The sequence below is a fragment of the Homarus americanus genome, unplaced genomic scaffold, assembly GCF_018991925.1.
Source record: "Homarus americanus isolate GMGI-L3 unplaced genomic scaffold, GMGI_Hamer_2.0 scaffold18703, whole genome shotgun sequence".
Classification (NCBI taxonomy): Eukaryota; Metazoa; Arthropoda; class Malacostraca; order Decapoda; family Nephropidae; genus Homarus; species Homarus americanus.
Window position 1 is genome coordinate 1,629,892 of NW_024749779.1, and position 27,961 is coordinate 1,657,852.

At 40.0% G+C, this 27,961-nt stretch overlaps 1 protein-coding gene across 4 annotated transcripts in view; it reads left to right on the plus strand.

Annotated features, from left to right (window-relative positions):
- The window catches only part of LOC121853751 (mucin-5AC-like), an 89,282-nt gene extending 62,872 nt beyond the window's left edge, over positions 1 to 26,410 (plus strand). For 2 of the 4 annotated variants that reach the window (XM_042348096.1, XM_042348099.1), the window contains 4 exons: positions 14,398 to 14,894; positions 16,201 to 16,363; positions 22,041 to 22,269; positions 22,462 to 26,410. In XM_042348096.1, the coding sequence (XP_042204030.1) occupies positions 14,398 to 14,894; positions 16,201 to 16,363; positions 22,041 to 22,269; positions 22,462 to 23,246 (1,674 nt within the window). In that variant the 3' untranslated portion in view covers positions 23,247 to 26,410. The remainder of the gene's footprint in view (positions 1 to 14,397; positions 14,895 to 16,200; positions 16,364 to 22,040; positions 22,270 to 22,461) is intronic. The other 2 variants (XM_042348098.1, XM_042348097.1) reach the window with 2 other exon arrangements.
- The last annotated feature ends 1,551 nt before the right edge of the window (positions 26,411 to 27,961 follow it).

The window sequence follows — 27,961 nt, forward strand, 5'->3', positions numbered from 1 at the left end:
AAGAGAAGCTTATGTACACTGTCAGAGAGAGGGTTACCACTAACGAGTAAAACACCACTAACTAACTCCTTCCCCGTGCTTGTATTACACGGCTGTCTGAAGAGAGAGAGAGAGAGAGAGAGAGAGAGAGAGAGAGAGAGAGAGAGAGAACAAACGCGAAAATTAAATTGAAAAAGGGTGTGAGAGAAGTAATAGATGAAGAAAGGCAATATTGATAAACTAGGAATAAGAGGAGGAGGAGGGGGGGAGAAAAGGGTAAACAACTGGCGAATTCTCATCCGGTTAACGAGCGTAAGCGAGTTCCATCACACCAAAGAAAACGCACGAGAACGCTTCAAGAACTGTGCTAACTAATGGTTTCTGGAGCTCTTGGGGAAGGTTCAACACATAGAGATGGAATTCAAACTATTGTGGTTATTGTGGCCTCAGCGACACGGCGGAGGGAGACAGACGGCCTTTAAGAGACAGTAGTAATGTCACACGCACACACACACACAAGAGGAGGACCGAGCTGGTTGAAAATCATGTATGCAAACTTGTTTTATTTACATCTGTGGAGGTTCACGTCTGCCCTATTGGTTGACGCCAGATTCATCGTGATTGGCGGAGTGGGGTGCATGTTGATGTGTGTACGTGTATCACAAAACAAACATACACACACACACACACACACACACACATACTGGTGTGTGTGTGTGTGTGTGTGTGTGTTCGTGCGTGCTTGTAATAATAATAATAATAATAATAATAATAATAATAATAATAATAATAATAAACGGTCTAGTAAAAGAGCATGACAGCACACAGAGAAATATTCAATAAAATGTGTGTACGTAAATAAAGACATTTATAAATACTCGTACATAATGATATTTACCAGGTATACGTAGACATGCATAAAACATAAGTATACAGTGCATAAGAACCCAACACACAAATCAAATCGAACACACAAAAACAGACACACAGTCCCTATGTTAAAATGCCCTGTAGTATAACTTTCTCCCCACCTAGTTATTATTTATCACATTTGTATCACTTATGTTAATTAAATATTATTAGTCAATTAAATGACCCCATTTCCCAATTATGTAACTGTCAATTTTCAGTCTGCCGTCTGCCATGCTCTTCCAGAAAACCGTTAATTATTATTATTATTATTATTATTATTATTATTATTATTATTATTACACACTGACACAAGGAGATTTCAGACTACTATTAACATTTTACTCACTGTGCTGTATGAGGGACGGACCAGGAAACGCCATTACTGTACCTGCCTTTATGCACCACTTTTTTAGCCACAAAGAAACCCGTAATTTTGCTGACAAATTTGTATGATTTCCCTGTTATTATACTGAGTCTCAAATTACACACACAACTTGGAATACTCTCCAGTTACATGATATCCTGAGAATCATTATAAAGTTTGGCGCATACAAGAGAACGTACGGAACTAGAATTTTAATAATATCTGAATGATGAACGTAATGAAATAATAAAATAATTGTTATAATAATAGTAATAACATTATAAATAGTGGTTCTACAGTACTAATAAGAACATTTTTTTAGATCACTATCTATAAAACTGTTCAAGGTGTTTATAACATAGCAATATTATATTTAATGAATAAGAGACACAGAGAGACACAACACCAGCGTAATTGTCAAAAATAATCACAGAGGCGTTCTTGTTACCTGAGACCGGCCGAAGAAATTTTGGGGGGGGGGCCTGATGGAGGTAATGTTGCATTATAAAAGCTCAGAGGCTCAGAGTGCTAGTCCGGGATATTTATAATATTGATAGGTCGAGGTTATGTAAGATGGACTCAACAGGTTCTCTCTTAGGTGAGGAAAGAGTGTTATTAAGTTTAGCTCTTCAAAACAGTGACTTTTGAATTATCGGTACAATTGGGAAGTGGGGATAATGATTGGGAATGTGCAAAAAATGAAAATTTCCAAGGAAGGTAAAAAAGCATTAAAGAGATGATCCCCAGAACGATAACGCAGCCAACCACCAAACTCTTCACGTCCACAATTCGCAGACCATTAGTCTTTGTCTGCCAAAATATCAGAAACATTTAATATATATTATTTTTTCTTCAAAAAAGGTGATACTACCGCTACTACTTTTTAATGCCCTCCAACCTCCCCTTATAGACATACCTTCTCCACTCATTTTATTACCCAACTCTCCTAATACCAAAGTAACTACCCTAGCTCAGTTAGTCAAGCCACAGATCTATGTGGTATTCGGTGACTGTTGCCTCGTAGTCTATGTCTGCGCTTGTTGATTTATGGGCCGAAGATCTTGTTCCCCTGAGAAAGAGTAGAGCAGACCTGAGCAAAGAGAATGATAGGCGACATTCAAGCAGGTCACGACGAAACTTCTGGGTTGCTGCTTCTGCTTTGATAACACCTTAGGTAGTCTGGCATGCAAGCACTTTGCACTAGGTCCCATCCCTCACCGATGTTGTCAACGCCAGAAGAGTAAAGCTGGCGTGGTCCACGTTCTGGATTCTCTTTGCACTTTCTTTGTTCTTTTCTTTCTCATTTCACAGTGACATGCGGCCAGGGAATCGAATATATAAATATATAAAAAGGCTCGCTGTCCCCTGTTCTAGAATCATCGAAAAGTGACGTCCACACGGGCTTCGTTAGCTGTGTTGGTATTCCGGTGAAGGAAACCCTCTCCATTCAGTGAGACGAGAGTCGGGTCCACAGTGACGTCACGGCATAACTCCTTCGACATGCTGTGAGATCCCTTACTTCGTCTTGCCTCATGGAAACGACACCTTCCTTCTTGCACACCACAAACTACGCGATAACCATGTGTGAACATTATCCTGTGATACTGTTCTTGTTTCGATATCATGGAAGGAGAGGGATAGAAATAAAGGGATCAAAGGGTGAAGGAGTGATAAGAAGAGAGGGATAACGAGAGTAGAGTGAACATAAGAGGAATGGGAGGTAGTGAGGCAAAAGAGTGACACTGGAGGATAGATGATGGGGGATAAGAGACGAAGGATGGGAAGTGTGGATAGGGAGAGAGGCGAGGGAGGGTGAGAGACTTAATGTATCTTCATCAGCTACCTAGAAGGGTTCTCTTTTTTAATCATCTTTTAAATCATGCTTACGTTTATTACACTACGTTTGCTCATAAGGCAAATAAATATATAATAAATCTTAAAATTACTATTTGGTAAAAATTCAATAATCGGCCTTATTTAACAAATGAAAAACGTGCATTTAACTGACCTACTTCCACAATATTCCATTTATATAATAAGCCTATAAATTTATATACAATTACAGTGGGTAGTGAGTGATGTTCTAATATGCTCTAATTTAATACTCTAAACTTAATTCATTCACATTATTAACCTAAACTTTCCCAGGCTTATTCCAACATGTTTCAGTTTTCATTTATTAAGGAGTAATTTAGCTCTGCATTATGTCTGTTTATTAAAAATGTTACTTGAAGGTATATTGTCAGTGCTGGGCTACGGGACCCTGTTTTCACTGTAAGAAATATATATTAGCATCGCTATGTTTATTCTGTTACTTAATAAATTTAATAAACTAATTTCGTTTATAGCAAATTAATTTGTTCACTACAGTAGGTTTATTCAGCCATTTGTAGAGCTGTTGCTTATGGTGAGAAACCCATTTTGAAACATTTCTCATTCTAGAAAATAAGCCAGTTTACAAACCATCACTTACTCTCCAATAACAGATCATTCACAATACAATATCTACATTTCCCCATTCAACCTTTACGACATTATTCACTTAGGTCAATGGCATATAACATAATCTCCCCCTCCTGAGCTAAAGAAACAAATGCAGATCACAAGACAGAAATTATTTGATAGAAAGATATAATAATTGACAAATATAAACTCTTATAGTCAAGATGATGTGTAACTGAAGGTTATAACGAAATTTATTCGCTTTAAGTAGACCCTCCATCTGTGCCGGCAAACAAAATAATAATGACACACACACACACACACACACACCTGAACACTTCCAACTACTATGTGTCACAGCCAGATCAGTGTGAGTTCTAAGAGAAGTCCCAACCAGCTTGTTCACTTGAAGGCGTGAAAGTTCAACCACAGAAAGGTCGCACTAAAACAACAACATATCCACAGCATAGCCACAGCAACTCAACCACAGTGAGGTCAAAGCTCATGCATTGCAAGGCTACAAAAATGAGATTAAAGTATAATTATAGCTCATTACGACTCGAGCACATCGAGGTCATGGTGAGGCCACAACAGGGTCACAGCGACACTGAAACTCTAGGAGGAACTTACAGCAAGGTCATGGAGTAGGGACGCAGTACTTGTACGTACAGTATGGGAGAAGCCTCTTTGCATCCAGCGGACGGGTAGATAAAATGATCACAGGACCCTAGCGCCTCCCTCTACCATGACTGACTGGCGATGAGAGGCGGTGACTGTGGAGGGGGTCGCCACTGATTGGGGATGATAGGCGGGGATTGGTTCTGTTAGGGGAGGGGTCGTCTATGATTGGAAAATTGGTCCTATTGGAAAAGGGATCGTCATTGATCGTCGACGAAAGGTGAAGATTGATGTTGCTGCTGAGGGAGGAGTCACCTATGATTAGAGGAATGGTGTTGTTTGGGGGATGAAAGGCGGGATTGATGTTGTTGAGGGAAAAGATGGATCTGATTGGATATGGGGGGATTGGTGCTAAGGGTCGAGGATGGCCATAAAACACCACCATGACACCCAATCAATACGGCGAAGGATAAAATGAAGATTAGATGGCGCATCTTGGAGTGACCTGGGGAACTAATGTTACACAGGGGGAAAATGAGATGGCCGGCAGTGTGTTGGTCTATGTGAGACAGAAGGGGAAAAAATTATATATATATATATATATATATATATATATATATATATATATATATATATATATATATATATATATATATATATATATATATATATATATGAATAAAATTAAACACGAGAGAGAGCAACACTACCTAGTAAATGGGTACCGCAGCTAAATCGTAGGCCAGAGAGTTAGGGAGGGACGCCAGCTTTAATTACTAGCTGGGATTCTTGGCAAGCAATTAAGCTCTATTGGCATTTTTCCTGCCATTACGGCACCACCGGGGATCAGCCCATTATCCTCCACGCATTTTACTCTACAAATGGGTTTCCGAGAGCATGTCCCTAGTGTTTCTTTTTTCACTTAATTACGGCAGATACGATATACTGTACTTGAAGACCCACTTTTTCCCGTGTTTACTATAAAATGAGGCAACTTTTGAGGGAACACGTAAAATTGTTTCTTCGGGGACATACTGTTCGTGTATACTGTATACCTGGACCGGCATAAAACATGCTGACAAAGAAATGTTTTATTTTTTATATGCAAATGAACAACAAAATTCAGGAGGTGTAGGTCCCGTGGTACCTATGATATTGCCGGCATGTATTAAAATTTTCCTCGTCCACATTCTCGTTGCTGGGAGTGGAAAAAAAATATTAGATTTCTTTTTTCTTTTTTCTTTAAGAAATAAAAATCCTGTTTTCCCGGAGGTGGATGTTCAGTCTTTCTAGTTTCTCTGATTGATTAACTAGACCAGTAGTCAAGCGATGTTGCACGAGAGATTATGATTATAAAGATTGTTGTCATACTTCAGAAAGTCTCAATCATTCTTTAGGCTCTTCCTTTTTGCCTGGAACAACAGTCAAGTGATGATATGGGAGGAACCAGCAGGGCGATGGTCTTCAAATGCTATACAGTCTTAGCCCCCCGCTCTGAGAAGCGAAAAATCAACACACACACACACACACACAAACTTCTACGATACTTTCCTTCTGGTACATTTATCCTGATAACCAGCAGAAGACACAGAAAGCGACAGGCAGCTTCACTATCTATTAGTCAGCAGGGTGAGGGAGGGAGGGAGGGAGGGGGGAAAGTTAGTGATGGGCTGTAACACACCTCAACTTTTTCGTTCGGTAGAGATCTCTTAATAAAAGGAGTTTGGGAGGTCAGTAAAGACATACTTGGGGATGGGAGGAGTGGGGACAAGAGGGTAGGAGGATAGTTAGTGTGGAAGGGATAATAAAGAGAAGGATGGAGTAGGAAGTGAGAGGTCAAGGGTGTTGTGCTGACCAGGAGGGGGACAGGAAGTAAGCTGGGGAAGGTGGGGGGGGGGTGGATTATGGGGTTAGTGCCTATTACAATGGTGGGGTGATATGATGATTATGGGGGGTTGATAGAAGGGAGGTGGTTAATGGGTATAGAGGACTGGTAAAGGGATGGGGTTAGACGCTGATCATAGGGGAAAGACAGAGAAAAGAAGGATAGTAGAGGAGCTGATGGCTGTAATGGAATGGTGAAAAGGGTGAGGAGGTTGGAAGGAAGGTGGTGTGGATGTGCAGGTAGGAAGGGAGAGAGTGGAAGGTTGGGAAGGTTGTAGGGATAGGGGACTTGGTAAGCAGAGAGAAGGAGTGTGTGTGGGGTGTGGTAGCAGAGGGCACAAGCCATGGGGGAAGGTCAGATGTGGGTGGTGGGAGAGTTAACGGGGTCGGTGATTAACCCTTTCAGTGCCCAATTAGGGTCGATATCCTGTACGCAAAATAAAAAAAAAAACAGCCCAATATCTGAGTTTATAAATCCTTTGATAATAATTATCTAGCGTAGAATTTGTAATAAAACGACAGACACCGCCAATTTAGTTTTTCAAAAGGCAGCCAGAAATAGCGATATAAAAACATCATAAAAAACATCCTATTTTCAGCTGAATGGTACATAAAACATAACAAAAAAACATATACTGTACATTAACTTCATCTGAAAAAGTTTACATGTATTGTACTGAAATAAATACCTTCATCTCAAGTAAATACGTGACACTTACCTTCAGAAGAAATAAGCTTTGCATTTAAGTTAACACAGAAAAAAAAATACACATGTACAGTTGCAGCCATATATTCTCTGCCAGGCACTTTGGCTAACCCGGTTATGTGGCAATCTAGAGACTACGTACACACCAATACACACTGAGGAACGGCCGGGACCATCGTTTAAGCATCTGTTGGTAGATTTAAACGAACCAAATATGAATAAACCACACAGGTGCTGCAAAATTAAAGAACAACAATGCATTTATGACAAACAATACCCGGACTGCATCACAAACAGTAAAGTTCACAGACAAAATTAAAACAGGAAATATTTGATACACTATACATGAGGAAAATGAACAGGAGAATAATTTACAAACTTAAACATAGAAACTGGTTAAACATTGCACACCAGGAACAGAAATGGTATAGTGAAAACAGACACGTAGTAATAAATCAAAGTGCGACAACAGTTTTAAAGACAACGATATAAAGGAGAATGGTGGTGTGTCAGGTGGTAGTGGGAGATGGGTGTCTTCAGTTCCAGATCGTCTACTGGAACCGAGTGAGAAGGAATGGCGCTGGGCTCTCTATTAAGGTATATTTCTCCTGCTTTTTATTTATGTTTGTAACTTTTGAAATGTATAAATAAATTACTTTCACCAAGCAATGAAATCTCATCTTCCTATCCTAATAATGTATTATAGAAGTAGCATTAAATGTTCGCTTGAAAAATGGAGGGAATAAAATAATTTGCTTATTTTATAACTAACAAGCAAACTCACAACAAACTTCCACAGCATTGGCAACCTAAATGGCGAATTAATTCATATGAAATGATATCATTGATTAAAGCAGAGGTGAGGTATCAACCTGTAAATGGCCTATTACAAGCCCTACAAACACGTGAAAGAACTGAAATCCTGGTCATGCCATGCAGTGAGCGTGTGGCTTCTTTAATTGAACATCCATTAATGACATTGTAGAATACATGACTGTAGCTGAGAAATATAATGTATGACACAGATTCTGAATTAATTTAATTAGTGACCGGGACTCCCCAAAGTATACGGGACCTAGGACACGTGTCCTCAGTGCCCTGGCATAAACCGTCGGTGGCGATGAGCTACGGACTCCGCACATGTCCACACGACCCCACACATACGGCATAGCTTAACAAGACTCAAGTATTTCATTTCCATCTTTTAAGTGAACATAAAATGCTATTCCTGTAATACATTGTGATGATAGGAAGATAAGATTTAACTACTTGGGAAAAGTAATTTATCTATATATTTCAAAAATTATAAACATGAAACAAAAAAGACAAATATACTCTAATAGTGAGCCCAGTGAGTGCCCTTCCTTCTCAATTACCTCACATAAACTACCTGGCAATGGAGGCACTATGTTATGTCTCGCCCCCAACCCGTAATGGCGTACTGTTGGAGTTGCTGCACCCACCACTATTCTGTCATTTTGTTGTTGTCTTATGTTGTGGCCCTAAAAACTTGTATTGCTTTTTGATTTATTAATTCGTGTCTCCTGTGTGGAATGATTAGCCAGTTTCTGTGTTTATGATTTTAATTTTTCCCATGTTGACTTCCCCTTGTATGGTATATTAAATATTTTCTGTTCTAAGTTTGCCTGTGAAGTTTACTGTTTATTGTACAGTCTCAGTATTATTTGCTGTAATTATATTGTTGTTCTTTATTTTGAAGCACCTGTGTGGTTTCTTCATATTTGTTTTCGCTTAAAACCGCCAACAGATGTTTAAACTATGGGATCATTTGCTCCGGTGTGTATTCGTGTGTACGTGTCTCCGACGATAACAAGAATAACCAGAAATGGCTGGCAAAGGATATATGGGCGCAACTGTAACTATCTTCATCTGGAAAAATTATGCATGTGTGGCATCAAAATACATATGTATTTACCTACGCCTGAACAAAATGTATTTGACTTACCTCCATCTGAAAACAATCACTACTCTACCTCCATGAACTGCATTTTAAGTGTTAGTTATACTTTTAATTAAACCTAAACATTGTAAACCGAACCTTAAGGGTTACATCGTTAAAAGCCTTGATTTATCTTAGTACCTGACGTTATTACCGCTGGCGGGTAAGTAGTGTTAATATGAAAGATACAAGCATTAAAGTATGCTCCCAGATAAAGCAAGGCTCAGATATCAAAGTTTTAGCAAGTGAATTTACTCGTGATACCTGAGTATTTATTCCAATTATTATTTTTTTCAAAGTAACGTTAGATGCTGTATTAGTATATTTCTAATGCTGGAACTATTCATAACTTTAATTTAGTAGATTTCGAAACTACACCCTATAATAATATCTTACATCTGTTAACTGACACACTGTGTACTTACCATGATGCACTGATGTCTCAACCTGTAAAGACATCAACCAGTATTAGATAAAAGGATTTATTGAACAAACTACAGTAAATCAACTCTTATAAAAATAGTTATTGAAAGACCGTCACCATGACAAAATATATCATTAAGGAATAAATTTTATTATTCCATCGAGCATATTTCAAGAACCAATGACTTTCATCCCTGATAACTCTGAATCTAACAAATAATAATTCTTATATAACTCAATTAGAAATTTAAAATAATACCAAATATACTAATTACTTAACAACATCCATTCTTCAAATACCAAGACCTTTATTCCTGAAAATGTCAGAAAAAATCATTACCAAGTTGTTGAGATATGGTACTTCAGTTGTTACTACTAGTAAACTGTCTCCAAACTGAACAGTTGAATATTTCAATGCAAATGGGAATGCAGGGAGGAGAGGATTCTCATGTTCACAATAAAATCTGTCTACCAGAGTGGCATATCCAATATTTTCTCGGGTGGACAAAGATAGAAATATCCCCAAAATACCAAATACATTGCGTTATATAATCAATAATGTTGCCCCTAATTTAAGGAATTGAAGTCTAACCCTGCTGCCCCCCCCCCCTAATCCCATCTTCTATATCCACTATTAGTCTATAAACAGACAAACAGACATGCATCCTGTGCCCCTCCATCCTCCAGATCCACTATTAGTTTACAGACAAACACACAGACATGTAGCCCTATTTGAAGAGGATACATGTTGCAATTTGCCTTAAAGTGCTGGATATTTTAAGTCGGTGGTATATAGGTGATTAAGTCAGTTAAGGGAGTTTTAGTTTGAATCGCAATTCAACAATTTCAGCGGTGGAGGGGCTAAGGTCGTGTGGAGAACTCATGGGTCCAATAATTCAAGTCTTCATGTAATAATTTAAATGAAAACTGTCAAATAACAGCGTAAGGAGGAAGGCTGCTCTGAATGGCGAGCCTCCTGACAAATGCTCCTTTATGTTACGTAAAAGAAGTTATGTCGCAACAAAGTGTCTTGTATCATGGTAGAATGAAGCTAACTTAGAAAGCGGAAGAGAATAGCTCTCCATCTCCAAGTTAGGACGAGGGAAGGCGAATCGAGGAATCTTGGATCAAGTTTAGACGATAGTAACCTTGAGGGGTAGGGATGGGAGCTTAGATGGTATGTTGGGAGCTGCCATACCCATGATACGATTTTAGTGGGACGAGCCATAAGAGGTCTGCAATATGCGTGGCAGCTGGGGCAGATTACAGAAAAAAGTCGGAAAATGAGAGTCCACAAAACATGTTTGCTGTATATTATGATTTCTCGGACTTGTGTATCTAGTGAGTGTTTGTGTATTACGCGGTGTGTTTGCTCGTTACGATAAACCACCGAACACGTAGCTGTGATGCAGGTAGTTTATATAATGTTCATCTAAACAAAGAGACCTTGTTGACGTATTAAAGTTGGACCACGATCCTGCGGCTGCTAAATGAGAATGTCTTTTATTTTTTAATCGATTTTGATGACTGGTTGATATAATAACTGGCGAACACCATGAAATATTGTAACTGGCCTTTAAATAGACTCGTTGTGTTAAGACTCACTCCTCTTATGCAGTGACTTTTTATCGGAAAATTTATGCACAGAATTTGCATAATTTACGGATAACAAATATGTTATTTTTTCTATCAGTGTGGTACGTCAGTGAGATCCTTGATATGACGTATTTGACGAAGACATAATGAGCTTGTGCTATATTTAGTTTCATGATATTTATATGTAAATTCCAAGAGGTGTAATGAACAACAGATTAACAAAATACTACGAAACAAAACATATGTTATATGGTGAGGCAGCTGATGCTTATACTGTATTTGGTTCTATTGTGTCATGTAGTTAAACCAAGCCAACTATACTGTACACTAGGTAGAGTTGACAACAACGGGAACGCAGCAGCTTACCAGGCAGCCAGTTAGTCCAGTGCTGATTGGTTGTTATTTAGATAATTCTACCAACAAGACACTCGGCTTTGTTGTTTATGACTCTTGCCAGTGTTTGTGTGTATGCTTTCTTTATTTGTTTATGTATTTTTACGCGTATTTGCTCGTACTTACATGTGTATTGTAAGCACGGGCGGATGCTTGTATTCCTTCACAAACACATGTTGTTCTTGTGAAGGTCTGCCTTTGCTACTGTATATGTATATATGCTTGGAGGTGTGTGTTTGTATCCAGCACACAGCACTGAATCAATACATCATATTTACTCTGGGACACAAGCAATTTCCAGGTCTGGTGTTCACAAACGCTGGAAGTGGCTGTAACAAGTGACTTTACGACAATTGTCATTACCATGATCTTAGGTCATTTATTTTTTTTCTCCTTAACACTTAGTTATCCCAGTTCCCTTCCGGCGTTGTATTATACTTAATGCAATTACAAGTTGCCTTAGGAAGATTACAGTCATTCTCTTATGTTGTGTTTGTAAATTAGATATATGTAAACTGTAATCAAATTGATCAAAAGTTTTTAATTAATTCTTTGATGAAAATTTTGACTTTATTAATAAGAAATGAACATTGTGTCATGAATGAAGACAGACGCCTTAAGCTCGCCGGTGTGTGTGTGTGTGTTAACCAAGCGTTTCCTTTCCACGCACTAGTCCCTCTCCCGTCACCCTATTCCACGTTATGCTCCCTCCCCTCTCACGCCACATCACGCCACGCCACGCCACACTACACCATGCCACCCCACACTGTCACGAGACATTACACCATACCACTCCACATCATCACACGACGGGATACAAACTTTTAACATTTTCTTGGTCTAGTCTTGGATGAATCGAACTTATTCTTGTTAGCGTCTGTATATCAATGCTAAACCAACATGAACTCGTATGACGATTTTACTGAATATCTATCTATCTATCTATCTAACACCGCCAACTCTAACTCACACTATTCACCCACAAAGGTGAGGGAAGTAGCGTGCAGTGAGAATATTAAGAGAGAGGGTTCGCCCTGCATGGTGGAGGGCGTGGCCCACGCTTTGCTGGCTGTGACAGTTGACCCGCTTGACGCACTCATCCACCCACCTACCACCATCACCTGTCATAGTAGCCTGTGTCCATCAATACGCCTGGAACGGAGTGGAGTGAGTCTGTTACCTGCCTCTGTATGTATGTGACGGACTCTGGCCTGTCTGTAGGTGTATGATGGACACTTGGCCTACAGCCGTATGTATGAATGTATGATGTTTGACGGACTCCTGCCTGTGTATGAAAATATGTATGTAGCATTCCTGTCTATTCTTATGTGTAAGATAAATGATAGATTTTTTAGGCTATATTTATGCATAATTTCTGGCGAATTCCTTACAGGCAGATGTAAGAATGACGACCTTATACTTGTTTTAGTATTTATGAAGTTATCGATGCTGATTGAAGCTGATGCAGGTCCGTGTGTGTGTGTGTGTGTGTGTGTGTGTGTGTGTGTGTGTGTGTGTGTGTGAAGCATCGCCGAGTGCATGAATACACTTGAAAGGGAGTGTGTTTAGTCTGTGAATATTGATATTTCTCCCTCGCATGAGAGTAAAATATGCCTTACCATATTTGATCAGCAGAACATTTGGCTAAGTATATGTTTATAGACAGTTGCAGGGTTTACTCTGGTCGTTAGTGACCCAGTTTGTTACCAAAAATATTTATTGACCTGGTACATATTTTTACGCGATCTAAACTTTGCTGCGCCATCCCTGGGTTCTGTGATGGTGTAATGTAATCAGACTACAAATTACAAATTCCATAATCGTGCACAATATATATATATATATATAATTTAGTAATACTTGTATACAGGTGGTCCTTGCTATAGCACCTGTAATAACGTGACCAACTCGAATTTAAATATCCATATGTAGAAAACGTGGCACCGACGTTTTACTCAGGAGTCTGGAAATACTGGCCTTCTGTACACTATACATCCATCCGGATTTTGTGAATGCAGACTCCACCGTTCCTGGATTTTATAATGGCTGAAGGTCCGAACTTCAACAATTTCTAAAGGTTTTGGGTCCGCCATTATCGTGGTGGACTGAATGGACTCGGAGGCCAGAAGCCTGACCCCCTCCTGTTCACACGCCTCTTGGTCAACAGCTCAGTCTGCTCTTATTCTTAGCAAGTCATACCTGTTTATTCAGGCATTACAGGTAAAATGTCAAACACGTTCATTTCTCATAGCTATAATTCCTGGGTGAATGTGTATAAGACTGGAAAGAGTAACTGTGACAAAGAAGCCTTTAACATCTTCTCTATGTTTAGTTGTTTATTTTGTAAAGGACTGTATATACAGGGGGTATATATATATATACATATATATATATATATATATATATATATATATATATATATATATATATATATATATATATATATATATATATATATATATATATATATATATATATATATATCCTGACACTGCAGTCTTTATTTGGGCTATTTCCATGGTTTATCCTGAACTGGTACTGTAAATGTAATTTGTTTCCGTGACAGAAATATAATATTGGTGACATTCTTAATCATGGTGGAGTTTTATTTTAACTTCACACTCTAGAGATAATTATCTTCACCCATGACAGAGCGGAAGCGGTGCCTCATTTCCTTGACAGTCAACAACTGCCTGATCCCTCTCTCTCTCTAAGCAATTTTGGGGGATAAAAAATACTAAATAATGCAAGATTTGAATCGTCTGTTGTTCTGTTGATTTTATAGGAGTCACTAGTTAAGAAAAATCACCCAATTTAGGCTTCCCTTCAGCCTGCCTTCATATTGAGGTCAGTCTGTCCCACTTTACCCAAAACTACCGAGTAATGGTCCTCATGCAATGGTAAAAATAGACTTATAATTTATTAGGTGTTAAAAAAAGACAGATGTTGCAGGATATACTGCAACAACATTTCTATGTCTTTTACTATTTTACTGCCATCAGTACAGGCTTCCCTTATTTCTCTCTTCCTCCGTTACCCTTCCCATATATTTTATTTAATGCTTTTATTATGCCTTAACTGTTGTGTCCTAACCTAAATCCTTGACCTATGGCCTGACAGGTGGCCGGCGCTGGCGGGTCATGGATGGAGTGGGAAAACCGCCGCCGCCGTGACGCCGAGGAGTCTGCCTGGCCTCCGCCCCGCCCACCAGACTTCCCCTCTTTCCCAGAGGGCCCCTGGAGTGACAGCCACACCTGGGAGGACGACCCCGAAGCCACACCCTTGGATGACAACCCTTGGGAAGACTTTGCATTGGAGGACAATCACTGGGAGGACACAGGTGCAACAGACGACGATGGCCTGCACACGTGTGACTGTGGTGGGCCACCGCCTCCCATGTTCAACCTGCCGCCCCCTCCACCAATCCCCAAGTTCCCTGAGGAGGAGGAGGAGGGGTCTGGCTGTGATGCCCCGCCTCCCTCGGAAGTGTGCCCAGCCCTCCTGGTGGCGGGGGGCGCCCACACTCACCAGAGGCTCCACCCTCCCCTGGCAGCACTGGTGGTCGCCGCTGCTACTCTCACCCTCGTCTTCATTATCGCTGCCCTTGTCTGCTGGAGGTCAGGCGGCCACGGCCATTTATGTGTTATAGTAGTGACACACACACACAAACACACGCACACTGTTTATGAGCGTACTGCTAACATCTTTAGTGTTTACATTACAGCTAAATTCAAGAATAACATATAAGAGTCATCAGACCTAACACACATGTACTACATCGAAATATTCAGCTGGCTATGTTAACCTTTGGTCAATATGGATACACAATATGAATAATAATGTCTTATTAAACTCAAAGTCGCTGAATGGCAAAGGACGAGCACCAAACATTATATGTAAATTTGATAGCTGTAATATTTACCCTGAAGCAGTAAGTTAGACTTAAATAGAACAAACGAGTGATTTTGTACACTGTAACACTAATTTACATAATGGTGATAAATGCAGTGAAGTAATGTATTAATAAACTAGACAACCATTAATGGTACATAGTAATAATTACCTCTTTAAGATACTCTACCATATCTCCCATACCTTAATCAATTAATTACATACTGAAAATTAGATTAAAACAGGAATATTAATTGTTTTTCATATTCATTGCACGGAAATTAGCCCTTTAAGGTAACATAGACATACAACTGTTTTGCTGATATTAAGGAGGAGTCGTCCCTCTCCCGTTCGGTCCTTACTTATACTGTATATCGCACACTGTCAATGTTATTTATACATCATACACAGTCACTATGCTATCCATACATCATACACAGTCACTATGCTATCCATACATAATACACGGTCACCACGTTCTTCATACATTATAGATGGTCATAGTGTTCTGCATACCTTATATACAGTCACAATGTTCTTAATTCGCCATATACACGGTCACCACGTTCTTCATACATCCAATTTTTGTTCGGAGAATAATTCGATGCTCTTCAAACATTATACACAGTCACTTTGTTGGTCATGCATCATACTGTACACTTAGTGACCATAGCCTCCAGGCACACTGCACACAGTCATGGTAATATTCGTATATTTTGCACACACATTGTTCATATAACACATCTTACTCAACCAAGACACATACACAGTCATGGAGTATATCCTCCATACATAGTCAGGGTGTATAGCACTCCCCTTACATAACTAGGGTGTATAGCACCCCCTTACATAGTCAGGGTGTATAGCACTTCCCTTACATAACTAGGGTGTATAGCACTCCCATACATAGTCAGGGTGTATAGTACTCCCCCTCACATAGCCAGGGAAGATAGCACTCCCCCTTACATAGCTTGGGAGTATAGCACCCCCCTTTCATAGCTAGGGAGTATAGCACTTCCACCCTTCCTCCAGATACAGAAGACAGCGAGGTAGACGGGGACCCTCTAAGTCGACCAGCGATCTCACCAACGGCGTTATCTACGAGGACCTGCCGTCTGGACCCACTCCTAGGGTTGTGCCCGCCTCCCACGGTCACGCCCACACCCGAGACACCCACACACTCGCACCCATGGAGGTCAGTCAATTCAAACCGTCTTTTTTTGTTTAACTTCGTCAATCATGTCTATGAAATAAAACGCTTAATTATTTGTTGACTCAATGACCGACGGACTGCCTATTGAGAGAACCTTCTGACAAGATTATGCTGACGTAGTTCGTTAATTTTTATTTTTAGGGTTCGGGTCAACCAGTGTGTGTTTGTACATAGCTGATCAGGGTGTGTTTATATATAGCTGATCAGGGTGTGCTTGTGTATAGATGATCAGGGTGTGTTTGTGTATAGCTGATCAGGGTGTGCTTGTGTATAGATGATCAGGGTGTGTTTGTGTATAGATGATCAGGGTGTGTTTGTATATAGCTGATCAGGGTGTGTTTATATATAGCTGATCAGGGTGTGCTTGTGTATAGATGATCAGGGTGTGTTTGTGTATAGCTGATCAGGGTGTGCTTGTGTATAGATGATCAGGGTGTGTTTGTGTATAGATGATCAGGGTGTGTTTGTATATAGCTGATCAGGGTGTGTTTATATATAGCTGATCAGGGTGTGCTTATTAATATAGATGATCAGGGTGTGCTTGTGTATAGATGATCAGGGGTGTGCTTGTATATAGCTGATCAGGGTGTGTTTGTGTATAGCTGATCAGGGTGTGTTTGTGTATAGCTGATCAGGGTGTGCTTGTATATAGCTGATCAGGGTGTGCTTGTATATAGCTGATCAGGGTGTGCTTGTATATAGCTGATCAGGGTGTGTTTGTGTATAGATGATCAAGGTGTGTTTGTGTATAGCTGATCAGGGTGTGTTTGTATATAAATAGCTAGAATGTTTTTGTTTGATTTATATATTATAAGAAATTCTATTTATGTTATATCATCGATTACCTTCTATAATTATACTCCTTCTTTTTATGTAATTAAACTTGATAACCGAAACTGGCAATAGCTGCTGTCTAATAGGTGAGATTATGAAATAGCATAACGACTCGATTTATCACTTATAATTACGTCACACACACACACACACATACGCGCGCGCGCGCACACACACACGCGCGCGCGCGCGCGCGGAGCACAGCACACTGGTGTCAGATATTCAATGCAAATTCGTATACGTGCAAATTATACACATGTTTTTTTTTTAATTTTAATTCAAAACTGGACTCTACTTTTATGGTGTTTGGTGTAATTATTGTAAATATTGTCTCGACCATTGTAACTGTGTAATTTGAGATCCTGTGGTGATAGGTACACTACCAAGTTAACATAAATAATGACAATTATTATTATTATTATTATTATTATTATTATTATTATTATATAAGCACACATATACACGCTTGGTGACATGTTAACTGGGTCGATGATGTTGCTTCAAGTTAAAATTGAAACCGTTTAGTTTACCGCGATGATACAGAGTGAACAGTAACAACAATATTGACATGTTTGAGCCTCGTGGTCACTCAAAACAGGTATTGGCTGTTAAGATACTGAGGCTCAGCTCTCTTCACTGTACAAGACGCCAGACACTGCTTGCCCCAGTGTGTGTTATGGAGCACCTCAGTGTTTGTAGTCATTTTGCAACGGTTAGCACACTAGATGTTACTATTATTTCTCACACCCGTAGTCTGCCTTAACTATTACATTGCCTACTACACCACAAACGACCTGATCAAGCATTACTTCAATGACCCTCGAACGAACATAACCCACGGCCTTTGAGTCAGTTCTATCCTGGGTGTGGACTGGTGTGGTCTAGATTTCCAACGCGTGTGCGACACTTCTCTGTCGACAAATGATTTTCAGTACGCGTGTTCCTAATTGTTGTTAGTGTTTATGCTGGTACACTTCACAAAGTGACTTTGCATATTTGGCAAAAAATTTATTATTCCCTTTGTTGCTGTATCCAAACATTTTGTTTAGACTATTTTGTTTAAACACACACACACACACACACACACACAAATCTTCAGGTCCGAGACGTCAAAGCTGTATATAATCTGATTAAAAAACTTTTCTTGGACACAGTCTGTACAAAAAGGGTCTTTCCTGGAAGTGTGTTTGAACTTAAGATATTTTTAAACCTGTTCTTAATGCTTTATAAATTGATGAATTTTAGTATATAGTTTAATAGGTCGCATTGTTGTCGATTGCTTCAGGTGTTATGATGGCTGGTGGTGAGGATTATTCGACCCTCATGCCTTATTATTCGATCATTATCACCAAGTGTTCGACCTCATGTCCTAGTATTCGACATCATTGCCGTAGAATTCGACTCTCATGACGCAGTGTTCGACCCAAATACACCCAATATTCAAATACCATGCCCCAATATTCGACTCTTATATCCCCAGTATTCGACTCACATCTCACTATTCGATCCTCATAACACCAATATTCAACCCTATATCATTATCAAATCTAATATTCAGTTGTGGAATCTAAGTATTCGACTCATCATGTCCTGAAACGCGACTTCAATTCCTAAAATTCGATCCCCATGGTCCAATATCTCACTTCTTCAAGTATTCGACTCTCATGCCCCACTATTTGACCCTTATACCCCTAATATTCGACCCTCATGGCCCAAATATTTGTCACTCAAGTCCCTAATATTCGACCGTCATTCCCTTAACAGTCGACTCTCATTCCCTAATATTCGACACTCATTCCCTAATATTCGACATTCATGTCCTAATATTCGACATTCATGCCCTAATATTCGACATTCATGTCCTAATATTCGACATCCATGCCCTAATATTCGACATTCATTCCCTAATATTCGACATTCATGCCCCAATATTGGACCCTTATAAATGTTGGTCTTAATATTGGAGTCTCGTGTTCTTGGTTCCGATATTTTATTCTAACTTTAACCAAGAGTTGCCGCTTCACATTTAAGTTTTGCGTTGCATCGTATGAGGTCAACTTTCCTTTGACTCTCGCCATTAGAGAAATGAGAGAAAGTTTGGGACTACCTGCAGAGGTAATTAATTTTGTTCGAACCCTAACAAAGTTTTTAAGATACATTTCTCTTCATATCTAGACTAAGGCAATAGTTATATATATATACACATTTTTTATTTTAATACTGTCACCGAACCACTAATGTAATATGAAACCTGGGCACGTGTCGCTGTCTTTTTGTCGAGCTTCCTGATTCTGGGTGAGATTTATGGTAGTGTAAAGCTTCTTTGGCTGATATTCTTATGTAATATTTCTGGGTGAGTATTATCGCTATATGAACTGTAAAGATCAGAGCTCGTTAGTTTAGGTGTTGTCGGTGGAAGTCAGTCGGCATTTTCTGGGGGCACTATTGGCTGTTTGGATTTTTAATGAAATATTGAAGCTTATCAAATAATTCAAGTTTATCCGGTTGTTTGGTCTCCATTAACTGTTTGCTCTTACGTAAATTAACACTCAAAATGCTTATTGGTGGATAATGTGTTTAATGTAACTATTTCATAACTACTTCTTATATACTGTAATGATATCACAAGATACGGTTGGTATATATCTTAAGACACCATTGTTGTCACGAGTCTTATACTGTTACGGAACTTTGCTACCGTTATCGTTACATATAACTAACTGCCCTTGTTGCGGTGATTTAACTGGTGTTATGGTGGTGTTGGTGACATTCTTGTTGTTGGTATATTGCCACATAAATACTGGTAATGTTGTGATCTCTGACTTGTGGTTGTGGTGACATGATTATTGTTATGTTGTTATTGCGGCCTATAATTGTTGTTGATCTTACTGATGTGACATAATCAATCTTGTTATATTGGCTATCAAATATTGTTGTTGTTGTTGTTGTTATGATGTATGAACGTTTGTTTACATTGACAGTTATCGCTGTTGTGTCCCAGGAATGTTGGTGTTACGTACCGCTTTACCATTATTGTATTAGTGGTGGTTCCCAGGGGCGAGCATCTATCATGAGCCCCGAATAGAGTAACCCTGCACACATCACCGTCACAAGGCCTAGGATACCTCACTAGTTTTAAAGGCTTAGTCAAAACAGACACAAAACTGGCACTCTCTATATGTCTATGTCTCACACTCCTTTTTATGACTCACACTCCCCTGTTCCGCCGCCACTGAGACAGAGACTGAACCTTGGTGGCGTGGGGGTTAAGGCGTGCGTCCGTCAGCTGCCCGCATCAACAGTTTATCACTAATCATCGTCAATTATGCACGTTGCCAGAGTTGCCGCGACGAGATAGAACTTCCTGGTTTTATGTCTTGATATTATGAAAATGCTTTGATATTTTCCTTCGTTTGATATATTATTCCTTGAATTGATAAAAAGAAATGTAATATAAAGGCATTTTCCTTTTTACAAGCCGTGTAAAATAATTTATGTTGATTGTTATAGCCAGACGTTTCGGACACATACCCTGTGGTTCACGTCATGTTTCGTACATAACCTCAGATGACGACAGATAGTAAGCTCTTTATCACAACTTGTGGGGATATCAAGAAAACACTTATGGGACTATGTGCTTGTTTATTGTTTTATGTTGGGTTTTGGTGGACCTTTAATTCGGGTAAGTTAATGTGTGTTTTGGGCTGGTTAGCTTAGGCTGGCATGGTAATTTTATATGTGGATTAATTTATAATAGGCCAAGTTGGGTATTGGACTGTAGCATAAGGTCCACCCACAGGCCCTCCACCCACACATAGCCACCCAGAGCTCAAAGCCCACATTCCCATCGGCTGGCGCCGCTGTCGAACATAATTGCTACACAATTAGTCAGGCCAAACGTTCTTTCTCCAGACAGACATCCTGCTGTGTTACTTGAGTGCCAATGACATGGCACTAACTCCGCCCCTAAGCTATGGTGACCATTCACAGGACATGACGGTCACCTAGGAGAAAACGCTTGTAATTGGTTATTGGGCTGGTCCTATGAATTGCCAGTAGGCTTTACCTAAAAACCGAACTCAAGGTTTGGTCTGGGTGTGTGTGTGGAAGACAAGGTAGATCGCTGTTCGTGTACAGTATGAGTGAGGCGGTCCTTTCTCACTGTATGTAGCTAGGATAGGGATGTGAGATCTAATCAAATTTAAAATTTCTTGCTTCTTATAAAATGCAATAGGTTAAATTAACTCCCCCCTGTCCCTAACTTATGAAATACAGTATCATTAACCTGAGTTCCCCCAGTCTCTGATCGACGGAGTGATACATCTGTCTACTTCTCACCAAGACCGAGCAAGAGTAAGAATATCAATGCTATCTAATTCTTTATATATATATATATATATATATATATATATATATATATATATATATATATATATATATATATATATATATATATATATATATATATATATATATATATATATATATATATATATATAAAGAACATTATTCTTACAGACAGGACGAAAGTAGTTCCTATTTCTTAAACGTATTGTACTACATCACTAAAATGCCCCACGACTCCACCACACAACACAGGCCAAAAGCTGCCATATACTGTACTGTATGAGCGACTTAACACAGCTGGGTCTCATCCTCCAGCCTCAACATCCTGTTTCTTTACTTAGATGTATCAACATCCTCAAAACAAAATTCTCTATTGTTCTAAACTCCTGATTAAGTATAAAGTTTTCCCGATACAAACTTTTTCTTCAGTATCGTCTGTATTTCAGTCAATGTTCTATTAACAATTTAATTTTTGCAGCTGTTGGATATGAAACTAACGTCACATGTTCACAACACATCGTACGGCGGGGCGGAAACCACGACACCAACGCTCTTGCAGCAGTACCAAACTCCTCAGCAACTGTCACCCACCTTCACCCACGGCCACACCTCCCCACCTTACTCACCTAAGCAGACTTACGACGCCCACCGCTCCAGTAGAAGTTCTCAAGAGATTTACAACCCGACTTACGAGGAAATCTCTACAGGTGAGACTCTCATCTTATGCCATTCATGCCCCAAAGGTCTTGGCTGTTTCGCAAGTTTTTATTTTTGTTTTTAGACTTTGTAATCCACTATTTTTCTCACGCGTGTGTATTAATAAAGTAGATAAAAGCATTACTGTGTTGCATGGCCGGTTTTCTGGCATCTGCTTATTGTATGCTTATTTTATTCTCAAGCTGCGGTTGACGGGTTGAGTGTGTCGCCCTCAGGTAGTGACACCACTTCCGTCAGCAGTGCCAGCGTCAGCTCAGAGGGCACTGGCGCTCCACAGCCCCGAGAGAGGATCGGGGAGGGGCCAGGGCCCCCCGGGATATGGTCCGAGCCCGGCAGCTGCACGTGTTCGGGGCGCCGGGCCCCACAGGGGCGGAGAGGAGTGCGGGGAGGACGGACCCGAAAGCCGCGGGCGACCAGCAGCGCCACCAGCACCGGCACTACGGAGGGCAGCGAGTACCACGAAGCCCTTCTGCCCCAGCTGGTTCCTGCTCTGGCCATGAAAGGCACCACCCGTCACCCCGCCCTCCCCTATACTATCCAGGGAACCAGCGACGGTCGCACCTCCACTTCCTCATCTTCTGACCTTCCTGTTGACCGCTGCCTTGCCCCTCGCGAGCCACGTTATTACGTGGGGGTGCCGCCCCCCATCACCCGTAGTCCTAGCACTCCTGACGGCCCAGGGCGCGGGCCTCCAGGCCTCCAGTTTGGAGGAGACTCCATAGAGGGCTCCTCTGGAACGTCAACGTGTGGAGGCGAGCGACCCTCCCCGACAGAAAGAGGGCTGCCCCCTCTGCCCTCCCGCAGCGATCGCTACCGCATCTACTTCACCACGGAACGACGAAGGGGGGCGGAGGTAGCGCCGCACCCTGCCACTACACGCACCCTCGACCCCGCCGCTAGAAAGCGCCAGCGGCGATACGACACTACCAACACCAGGGAGAACGAGCCGCTGTACCACGAGCTGTAACTGTCCTGAACCCCACCTTTAGCTCGTGCACTATAATGCACCACCTCTGTTGTACCGCTGCTCCACCAGCGTCTATCTATCCCCCTTTGCACTTGACCAAGGACAACCGAAAACAAAAGTCAATTTACCACACACACACAAACACACACACACACGCGCGCGCGCATTTACTAGACACCGGTCTCCACCTCCTCAGTCTCCTCTCACACCCACCGACACTCACTAAGGGGGGTGCTGACTGTTGGGTGCTATTTCGTGCCAACTGACTCACCCTCAGCTCCCCCAACCCATGGCTCACTACACTCCTCCCTTCACCCACCAACCTAACATGCATACACTCTATTTCACACAAACAAATACACACACACACACACACGTGCGCACACAAAATTTCATGAATGCACTAACACGCATACACTCACCGGGTGGGAGGGAAGCAGGTGGAGTAGAGCGGAAGGCGTGGTGGAGGTGGAGGCCAGAATGACACGGTGTGTGGGGGTCCTCACCTGGTGTGACGCACCTGCAAGTAAAGGAGGTCACCTCTACTCCTGAGTAATGTTTCTTTTTTGTATCTTTCTTTAAAATTCAGTTTTATAATAATATTCTGTAAAGGTAAAGAAAAAAGTTGGATTCATTATAGAGGAAGCGAAGCTTTGACTGCGGCGGTACGCAGCCAAGCAGAGCAAGTGAACGTTGTGTGTATATACACTGCACAGTACGCGTACACACACACACACACACACAAACACACTCACCCTGTAGACAAGGTGTTGCATTGTTCTCCCACTATGTAAACACACATATATACTCACACACATACACACATAGTCAGTAGCGCCCTCTGATCAATATTACCTGTTACTCATATAAACCAATGTATATCATTTTAGAACTTAGTAATTTAAAGGGTTTTACAAAATATACATACCATTGTGATACAGGATATAGTTCAGGTCTTGAGTTAATGTCAGAATCTGCAACGGATACACAGTATGTGAAACAAAGATACTAACATATACAGATACACTGATATATATATATATATATATATATATATATATATATATATATATATATATATATATATATATATATATATATATATATATATATATATATATATATATACATATATATATATATATTCAGGAATAGTTGGGGGACATGCTCAGTTTTACCTTTGTTATATCTTTGAAGGTATAATGTTATGGCAACATGATTTTATGACAATCCTCTTGGTATCAGAAAAGAAATTGGAAAAAAATGTGTACGAGAAACAATTTTAGTAATAACGGAAACATCTACAAAAATGAAAAAACTGATAATGTAATCTGTATCTTGCACAAGTGTGTTGCGGGGAGTAAATGTGTGACAGTCAAAAAAGTGACGTCTCGAGTACCCAAAAAATTACAAATTGTTTTATCTTGACACAGCTGTGATGCTCTCTAACAATCAGTCATTGTAAACTACTCCCGCTGACAGTGATGGAGTCAAGACAAATAGTCTTGATGAGAGGAAAATGACAGGGAGGCGCATGTGATGTTGAACCAGGGTAGGTAAGAATGGTGAAAATATTATGTGTTTCCGACGAACTTGTCTGAAGATAGTGGTGATGATAACACTGATTGGGGTAATGGCAGGAAAGAGAACGACAAGGGTGAAAGTGAGAATGCTATCGATGTCACTGATAAAGAAACAGACTTAAGTGATAGTCACATTAGCATGAAGACTACAGAGGCAAAACTTAAACTCTGTAGCAATAAGAGTGAAGGTGAGGCATACGACCCTGATGATCATGAGTACCAATGACTGGTTGATTTTTATTTTGAAAGACATTAGTGAAAATGAACTTGTCTGAGAATAAATGATAAACTGCGTAATTTGATATGATAATTTTTTTGGCAGCAAGTTTGAGACAATCTTAGTGAAGAGAACCCCCAGCCTGGACCAGGTGGTAGAGTGACCATCATTACCAGTGATAATGCACATATCATGTATCCTCTTCATCCCTCTGTTTCCACGTTTTTGTTTTATCTTACTAGAGCCCTTCTCTTTTTTTATTATTCTCTCTAGGTCTGTGTGCCCGTTTGTCTGTCTTTCCCTCACTCACTCAGCCATTACCTTCACTCTCGTCTTTCTTCATCTTTTCCTCCTCCTCCTCCTATTTGTTTTTCTCTTGTCCCTGCTCTGTATCTCCTTATATTTTCCTTCTTTAATGGAAGTATATATTTGTAAAAAAAAAAAATGTTTCGTCACCTACAACAGACGAGATTACAGAATTTAAACATGTGTTTTAATATCTATCCCGGTGACCAAAGTCCTCAATATCTCATTCACGATCAGATTCTAAAATTTGTCAAATTCTACAGCTTTTTCTTTACCTGAAAAAAAAAACTCAAGCACAGCAGTCTACATTTGGTTTCCGTTTTCTTCATGATAAAATGATACTGGCGTTAAGTTGCCTCACTAGCCAGCTAGCGTGTGCGAGCTGTGTACTGTACGGTACTTAGTGAGGACGCTGCTGCATATAACTAAATCAATAATCAAATAAGAAGCGGTAACCGATTATCACTCTTATGAAGCTGAAGCAAAGATTCATAATAGTTATCAAGATTCATCGCTTTCCATATATATATATATATATATATATATATATATATATATATATATATATATATATATATATATATATATATATATATATATATATATATATATATATCATGACATTATAGAATGGAGTCCCTTTTTGTATAGAAACTATTTAACATGAATATAAACTCCCCAGCAGCCGAGACACTTGAGACCTTCCGGGGTCACCTGACAACACCGTAGTTAAACTGGTTTAATAATTTCATGGGATACGATTTTTTTTTCTATGGTGATGTATTTTGTATGGAGTATATCACACAGGCGAAGGGCATTGTGTTATGCTAGTCACTCACTTTGTTGTTATTGAACAATCAGCAACACTCACGTAGAGCGGCCAGAGGGTGGAGTGAGGTGTTCCGTGCTCCCCCAGGGTGATGGAACACCTACCCTCCACTCTCAGCCACCAGGTAAACAGGAAAAAAATATTATTCTTCACGTGATTGTACTTAAAATTATATAGAAATCATGTATATGTGATAAATTTTTTACGATTAAATGACTTACGAACTTAATGTTTTTTTTTTAAACCTCCCTAATGGTGATTGTGTTGTTAAGGTGATGGTGAGGACGGTAGTGATGTAATGGTGATAAGCTCCCTTCATCTATGACTGGATTTAATGAAGTTTACTGACTGGATATTTTAACTGGTAAATGATAATAACTATAATATGTAATTTTATGTAATGATGCAACAACTTAAGAGTCACTGTTTAGTGTATGGTGTAGTAAGGTAATACATACTATAGTGTCTTAACCACAGCTGGTACCATCACCATTCTCGACACCATACACCATTATCATCAACACCATCACCATTATCATCGCCATTACCATTATCATCAACACCATCACCATTACTATTCTCATCAACACCATCACCATTATCATCACCATACACCATTATCATCAACACCATCACCATTACCATTAACATCAACACCATCACCATTACTATTCTCATCAACACCATCACCATTCTCATCAACACCATCGCCATTCCCATCAACACCACCACCATTCTCACCAACACCATCCTCATGAACACGATCACCAGTCCCACCATCACCATTCCCTTCAGCTCCGTCACCTTCACTATCTTCTCTATTACCACTGCCACCACTACCATTAGCAAGCTTCATATTCAAGTAACCACCCACTTTTATGATCACAACTTGGGTGATCTAAGTCCTAATCTCTATTCACTCTATCGTTAACTTCCCGCAACGGTGAAATTAATCTCCATCACTTGCCTAAGTCTCTTTACGCTGGAGAAGCCCCTGACCGCTCCCCGTGAAGGCGCTCCCCGTGCACTATCCCGTATCCAATCTCGACTGACGTTTGAGATGTTCTGATACTATATAGGATGAATACAACCTAACTAAGAGGCTCTGTTACACCTATGTGGATTCTGTGCCACTGTGGTAAATAAATTACTCTCACAATATACTTTAAATTCATTACCATGTTTCAGAAGTGAATCAGAAATTATTGTGAAGGAACACGCACCTTATTAACGAATATATTGATACATCAAAGGAAGATTTCAACTTGAAATTTATATGCGTGTTTCGTGTGAAATGGTTGCTTAGGTGTGTGCGTATGTGTTAAGCGTGAAATGTGTGTGTCACATGCAGGTGAGAGGGTTTTTGATAGATTCGGGTACAACCAAATATGAACTGAGGAGTGAAATACGACTGTCATTTTATAGTACAGGACGAAGAAAAAATAATAGAATAAACCCCCAAAAAACTTGGAAAACAAAATCAGGTGCTGGGGGGATCCAGCAATCTAAGGTGGCTGATGGAAAATGTAAAGGATGGCATCCCTTTCATTCCTGGGGACCGACAGTGCTGTGATCACGATGCCTTTGAAGGTAAGTCTTAAAAAATATGAGTAAAGCTTTAGAGGTATTTGTGCCACTTAATTACAAAACAAAAAATGTTTTAGAATCCAAGGTTGGCGGGTGTTTTTTTTCCTAGTTTCAGTTTTGGTTACCCAAAAAACACCACTAATATACTGGAAACATTTATAAATTCGAAAGATGTGTTTAAGAAGAACACGAA